This window comes from Bombina bombina, chromosome 1 (genome assembly GCF_027579735.1).
Source record: "Bombina bombina isolate aBomBom1 chromosome 1, aBomBom1.pri, whole genome shotgun sequence".
NCBI classification, from domain to species: Eukaryota; Metazoa; Chordata; class Amphibia; order Anura; family Bombinatoridae; genus Bombina; species Bombina bombina.
The window spans coordinates 13092743-13100352 of NC_069499.1; the positions used below are offsets into that span (position 1 = coordinate 13092743).

General features: G+C 47.2%; 1 protein-coding gene across 2 annotated transcripts in view; it reads left to right on the forward strand.

The window, feature by feature from the left end:
- Positions 1 to 7610, forward strand: part of YLPM1 (YLP motif containing 1) — a 127498-nt gene that overhangs the window by 35754 nt on the left and 84134 nt on the right. For both annotated transcript variants that reach the window (XM_053697190.1, XM_053697191.1), the window contains exon 5: positions 1011 to 6164. In XM_053697190.1, coding sequence (XP_053553165.1) covers positions 1011 to 6164 — 5154 coding nt within the window. The remainder of the gene's footprint in view (positions 1 to 1010; positions 6165 to 7610) is intronic.

Below are 7610 nucleotides of genomic sequence, written 5' to 3' on the forward strand. Positions count from 1 at the left end.
ATGAGGCCCACCCTTTTTATGGTGGTTATGATTTTTTGTATAAAGCACAATTATTTCCAAATTTCCTTTGTTGATGCTTTCTACTCCTTTCTTTATCACCCCACTGCTTGGCTATTAGTTAAACTGAATTGTGGGTGTGGTGGGGGTGTATTTATAGGCATTTTGAGGTTTGGGAAACTTTGCCCCTCCTGGTAGGATTGTATATCCCATATGTCACTAGCTCATGGACTCTTGCCAATATGAAAGAAATTAATTTATCAGGTAAGTTCTTACATAAATTATGTTTTATATATATATATATATATATATATATATATATATATATATATATATATATATATATATATATATATATATATATATATATACATACACACACACACACACTCATTGTTTACGCAGACATTTTGCTATGTGGTGCTTCATTTCAGATTTATACTGTGCATATATAAACATTTATGGTATATGCACAACTTATGCAATGCGCCACTTAGACGTTATAGTGATAACATTCGTTGGATCATGTCATTTTATCCTTAGCAACTCTGTAAATGTGTACTAGTGCTGCTGATTGGATCAGCCTCACCAGCAATGCTCTGTATCCCAAGCAGTACTTTATGGTTAACCCCACACTTTTGCAACATCGCTGGTCATAAAATAACGGGCTCTAGCGAATTAGAGCATACAATTTCTTGACTATGCTAGGTTTTCCATTGCTAAAATATACTGTGCATATATTTATAGTTACTGTGCATATAGATATATAGTGCAGCTTGTCTCTCACAAACAATCCCCCCTATACATGTTTGTTGGAGGACACTACGTAGGATGTGCTGTATAGGTTGTTGGCTTATACCATTGTGGACTTACTGTCCTATTCTTGGATACATGTGAGCAAATAGCATGTTTTTCTATTCTCTTTCATTACATGCTATTTCCTGATTACACTTTGTTAAATTCTGCACATATTTTTTTTTTTTTTATGGTAATTTTTTTCTTATTTCTTACAGGTTTCTACCTAGGGGTGCTGTGCCAAGGTTCCCTTCACAAAGTATGTGGGGTCCCGGCCCCAGAGGTTTCCAAGGTCCACGTCCAGTACTTCAGGAGAAAAATAGCGATGAAAGACCTGGCATATTTTCTTCTGGCACACAGGCCAATTTGGTTTTAACAGACCCTGAAAAAAACAATTTACTCTCCTCATCTGAGCTCTCGCAAGTTCCAGAAACATCTATAAAGGATTTAAAATCTCAAAAAGCTGAACAGCCAATTGAAAAATCCATGTTTTCAAAAGGACAAGCCCTTGGTACCGGGGTAAAAGACCATAACATAGCCAGAGTAGATTATCAGTCTGTCCCAACAGAAGTTCCTAGTAGAGGTCATCCTGCATCAGGTGGTGCTTGGGAAAGAGGCTTCAACATAACTAAAGAAAGTGTAAAATTTGAGCAGAGTAATTTTGACTCCAGTAAGGTTGACAAGCCCAGTGAAGCCAAGTGGGGTGAAAGACATGAGCTTTCAGGCAATCAGTGGGAGAGAGTAGAGAATAAAAAGGGGCTTCAAGATGACCATTGGAACACTACAGGGCAAATGCATAAGTACCATTCAGTCAATACAGATAGTCCTTCAGGAGATATGTTTCATAGGTGGGGTGGCCCCAAGGAAGACAGGTGGGGTGGAGCAGAAGGAGCCCAAAAAGAGAGATGGGGGGGCACAGAGGGAGCCTTAGAGGGCACATGGGGCCGTCCAGAGGAAGTTCAGCAGGACAGTAGGGACCGTCCAGAGGGAGTTCAGCAGGACAGGTGGGGGCATCCAGAGGCAGTTCAGCAGGACAGTTTGGGGCGTCCAGAGGGAGTTCAGCAGGACAGGTGTGGGCTACCAGAGCCAGAGGGAGTTCAGCAGGACAGGTATGGGCTACCAGAGGGAGTTCAGCAGGACAGGTGGGGGCGTCCAGAGGGAGTTCAGCAGGACAGGTGGGGGCGTCCAGAGGGAGTTCAGCAGGACAGGTGGGGGCGTCCAGAGGGAGTTCAGCAGGACAGGTGGGGGCGTCCAGAGGGAGTTCAGCAGGACAGGTGGGGTCGTCCAGAGGGAGTTCAGCAGGACAGGTGGGGGCATCCAGAAGGAGTTCAGCAGGACAGGTGGGGGCGTCCAGAGGGAGTTCAGCAGGACAGGTGGGGGCGTCCAGAGGGAGTTCAGCAGGACAGGTGGGAACGTCCAGAGGGAGTTCAGCAGGACAGGTGTGGGCGTCCAGAGGGAGTTCAGCAGGACAGGTGGGGGCGTCCAGAGGGAGTTCAGCAGGACAGGTGGGGGCGTCCAGAGGGAGTTCAGCAGGACAAGTGTGGGCATCCAGAGGGAGTTCAGCAGGACAAGTGTGGGCGTCCAGAGGGAGTTCAGCAGGACAGGTGGGGGCGTCCAGAGGGAGTTCAGCAGGACAGGTGGGGGCGTCCAGAGGGAGTTCAGCAGGACAGGTGGGGGCGTCCAGAGGGAGTTCAGCAGGACAGGTGGGGGCGTCCAGAGGGAGTTCAGCAGGACAGAATTGCCTCTTCTGATTATTCCAATGTAGATATGAAAGAGTGCCCTGATGGTGCCCCAATTGATAGAGAGGATTGTACTGAGGGGAGCTTGGATAGGCAAGGTTTTCCATTGGGTAGAATGGGTGGCCCTGAAGGGCCACCACATAAAAGATTGGGTAGACCAGAAGGTCTTCAGTCTGGGACATGGGATATGCCAGAAAGCTTATCTATTGAAAAGCAGGGTGTGAATGAGGACCCTATGAGGCAGTGGCAGGGGAGCCCTGAGGATAGACAGGGGAGGCCTGATAGGCAAGAGGATCACACTGGTAATTGGCATGGAGGGGATGAGGTTATTCCTGATGACATGAGTGGCAAGCCCGAAGATGATTTTGGTAATAGGTGGGGTAGTTCTGAGGGTGGAGGAGGAGACTGGGGTAATAGGCCAGAAGATCCATCAGCTAACTGGAGGGGTGGTCCTCGGGGTCGGCCTGGCCATTGGTCTATCAGACCTCAAGGTCCCCCTGGCAATTGGCGGGGTGGTCCCATGGAAGCTCCAGGAGTAAGACGTGGCATGCCTATAGGGCCCCCTGGTTCCTGGCGTGGTGGGCATATGAGAGGGAGAGGTGGGCCTCTTTCTGTCCCTGGTGATGGGCGAGGTGGCTATCTGGCTACTCCGGGTGAGCGGCGGGGTGGACTCTTGGGCGCACCAGGTGATCGGCGGGGTGGGCTCTTGGCCGCTCCAGCTGAAAGACGGGGTGGGCTCTTGGCCGCTCCAGCTGAAAGACGGGGTGGGCTCTTGGCCGCTCCAGCTGAAAGACGCGGTGGGCTCTTGGCCGCTCCAGCTGAAAGACGGGGTGGGCTCTTGGCCGCTCCAGTTGAAAGACGGGGTGGGCTCTTGGCCGCTCCAGCTGAAAGGCGGGGTGGTCTCTTGGCAGCCCCGGGTGAAAGGCTAGGTGGACCCATAGCAGGTCCTAGTGATAGACTGACTGGGCCCCTGCAAGAAGTAGACAAAGCAATGCTTCAGAATAGGCAGGCAGAGTCAGTTATGGGAAGGAATGATAATGCTCCTTATGCTGAGGATAGATTACACCAAATTATGCCTGGAAGCCAGAGTGATCCAGAGAAAGATGTGGCTAAGCCTATAGAAGAGGCAAAAGGTCCAATCACTGGTAGTTATCAAAGCAAGTTTAGAAAACCATACCAAAAACCTTTGGAGACTAAACATTCTACACCTACAAACCAACAAACTACTACTGAGAGTCTAACAGGTCAAATAGCATTATCCAAAGCAGGTGAAGCTAGCAGTCAGGGACCTAAAAAGCCAGATGATTCAAGTAGTCAGGAGCAAGTCAGAAATAAAATTCAAGGGCCTTCAAAGATGGGAGTTGATGTAGGGAAAGCATCAGATACTTCTGTTCCTGAACACACTAAGTTGGTTTCATCAGGATCAGGGCCTATTGGATTTCCTAAAACCAGTGCTTCAGAGTCTCCTGGACTGGCTAAAACAGTTACTATGGGGAAATCTGGAATCACCAAAACTAGTGATTCTAACACTCCAGGATCTGCTAAAACAGTTGATTCTGTGTCAGCACCTCCAACCCTGGAACCTACCAAGACAGCTGCCCCTCAAAATACAGAGACGACCAAGGCTGCGGTTGCTCCAACAACGGAGCCTGACCAGCCTTTGGCCTCTGGGCCTGCCAAGCCAGCTGTTGCTCCAACAAAAGAGCCTGGCCAGCCTTTGGCCTCTGGGCCTGCCAAGCCAGCAGCTCCTTCGGTACCTGGCTCTGCAAAGAAAGCTCCTATTCCAGACCCTGGGCTTGTCAAGACACCAGCTGCTTCAGTCCCATCACCTGCCAAGGTAGCTGCCTCTGGGGCCACTGAAACTGCGAAGTCCGTTGGCCAAGCACCATCTAAGGCAGATTCTTACATGGTAACTAAGATGGAAGTCTCAGAATTAGGTAATACCACTAGTGCATCAAATGTCCAGAAATTTCAAGGTCACAGATTAGGTGATGAAAATATTGTTCAAAGGCCACATTCTGGTGGAGAACCTAATATCCAATCTATGGTCAAAAATGCTGGTCCTGTATTTCAAGGGGCTGTCAGGGGAGGTGGTAATGTAGGATGGAGTCCAGCCAGGGGAAGAGGCCCCACTGGCTTAACTCCAAGACCATTTCATGCCCCTCAGGATAAACCTTTAATCATCCCTGAAGCAAACCATGGATTTATAAGGCCACAGCAGGGTCAAAGTAGATTAAATATGCCAATACATCAGGGGCCATTGGAAGTAAGGGAACATGGAGGGCCTGGGCTTACTGGGTCTGCAGGGCATGTCAACTTTCCAGATCAGGGAGCAGGCAGGTTTAATGTACATCCAAATAAAGCAACTTTAGGGGTCAAGGAACATGTAGGGCCTGGGCTTTCTGAGTGTGCCGAAATTGGCTATCCAGAGCAACTGTCCAGTCAAGGAGGCATTCCAGAAATCTATGATGGACCCTTTGATAAGAGAGGAAGAGGGCGTTCTAGAGGTTTGGGACGGGGAAGAATCCCAGGTAGACCAGGAAACCCTGATGTAGAGAATTTGCCTGATCGGGGCTTTCCACAAATGGCTAATTTTATAGAAGAAAAGCGGCCTTTTGTACAAGGCCCAGATGCAACATCACCTTATGGTAGGGAGGGGCTTCACAGAGATTCCAGATTTGTAGAAGATGAGCGATTTCCATCAGAGCTTCCTGCTGACCACAGAATGAGAGAGATCCCATTGGAAAGAGAGAGAGTAGATGGCTGGGGAAGAGACAGATATGAAGGCTGGGAAAGAGACAGATATGAGCCATGGGAAAAAGAAAGAAATGAGGCCTGGGATAGAGAAAGAAATGAGGATTGGGGAAGAGACCGTAATTGGGAAAGAGACCGAGATGAGGGCTGGGATAGAGACATGCATTGGAAAGAGAGTGCCTCTCATTTCCCTAGAGAGCCTCTCGATGCATTCTCCCGAGATGACGGGCATTACCCTCGAGACCTAGATGTTCGACCTGACCCATGGTGGGATAAACTCCCAGAGAAAGATATGGACAGGGGCCCTGGCAGCACTTTTGAGAGGTTTGAAAGACCTCATGATGTGTATGAAAGAAATGTTAGAGATTATCCTAGACTTCCAGATGACCTCCGCTTTCCACCTCGAGATATAGACGGCCTTCCCCTTCGCCGACCTCTTTCTCCTCGTCCTTTATCCCCTTTCAGGCCTCGGTCTCCCATCCCACCACCTATAGATCGGTATATGCAGGAGAGGTGGAGAGAGGACAGAGAAGGCATAGCAGAGAGGAGCTTCCATGAGCGTGGAGAACTTAGGATTCGTGAATATCCAGAACGACCTAATTTGTGGCAGGATGAAAATAGGAGAGATTTGGAATTGGAACGGGCAGAGTGGAGACCATTAGAGGATCGATGGTATCCTGAAGATCAAGAAAGGCTAGTGGATAATCGCTTAAATCCACTTCCTTCACTACCAGGATCACTGTCCACTGTGCACCCATCCCTAGTTGACAAAGACGGCAGACTGGAATCTGATCCCACTTCAAATTCTAGCACGATGGCACTAAGCCAAAGACAACATGAGATCATACTCAAAGCTGCCCAGGAGCTAAAAATGCTTAGGTGAGTTAATGTGCTCTACTACAGTGTTTTACTCTATGTATTTATTACTTGTATGAAGTCCGCTATTCATTGTCAGAAAATACTTTAAATCCCAAGGACCTCATCTTAGCTAGAATATAAGGGTAAAGTATAGTTCAGTTCTGGACAATGTCCTTTTTTTTTTTTTGTAAGCATTTAGTCAAAACTAAACTTTCATGATTTAGATAGAGCAGCAATTTTAAACAACTTTCCAATTTACTTCTGGTATCAAATTTGCTTTGTTCTTTTGGTATCTTTTATTGAAGAGTAAAACTAGGTAAATTTAGAAGAGCTTAGGAGTGTGCACGTGTATTTAGTATTCTATGACAGCAGTGTTTTGCAATATTTGTAGCTTTGTTATACAATGTTACAAAACACTGCTGCCATAGAGTACTAAAGACACGTGCACTCTCCTGAGCTCTTATGGCCCTACCAAGTTTTTTTCTTCAATAAAAGATACCAAGAGAGCAAAGCAAGTTTGATAACCGGAGTAAACTGGAAAATTGTTTAAAATTGCTTCTGAATCATGAAAGTTTAGTTTTGATTTTACTGTCCCTTTAAGGTAGCCCAATATAGGTTACATGTTGCTTTGTCTTTTGTTTCTTTCTAATGGCAGTGAGTCCACAAATTAATTACTTATGGGAAATACTTCACCTGATCCACCAGGAGGCGGCAAAGGCACCACAAACAAAGCAATAAATATCCCTTCCACTACCCTCTCAGTAGTTCTTTCCCTCATGTCATGGAGGTTGGCAGAGAGAGGTGCTCTGCTGAAGATTCTGAATTTGTGTCCTCAATGGAAAGTTTCCTGCAAGAAAGGACAAGGGATTTTTTAGCCACGTAATTCTCTTAGTAGAGTTGTGGTGAAGTTTAGCTACTGGATGTCGCAGGGAAGTTCCCAGGCCTCTTTTCAGTGAATTTATGCTAGACAGCCAGTGTTAGTTACACTGCTTTACTTTTCTCTCTGGTCCCTGTCACATGAAGGATTCAGCTGTCGGACCTGGAGCTGCTGAGAGTGCAGACTTAGAGACTTCTGACTGGTAAGTCCTGGGATCTCTCTGAGCAGTTATACATGGCATACGCACACAAACATTTCCACTTAGGACTAAGGCCGGAAAACGTTTCTCCTATGTTGGAGTACATGCTGATCCCAACCTGAATGTAGAGCGCAGTGTTAAAATCGGCGCCAGACATTTTTAGCTCGATCGGCACTAGGGGAGTGTCCGCTGTTAGAACGGGAGACAAAGTGACGTTGCACATGTTTGGCGAGCTTTTTCTCTCCGCTCTGAGCTCCTTGCTGCGCACTAGGTTCCGGAACCGGCAGTGGATTGGCTACTCTTTGTTGACCAGGGAGATGGTGAGGCACTCAAAACAGAGCGATTTTTTGTGGCTTACTTTATTAGAGAGGTGCATCTTATTGCCTTTGGG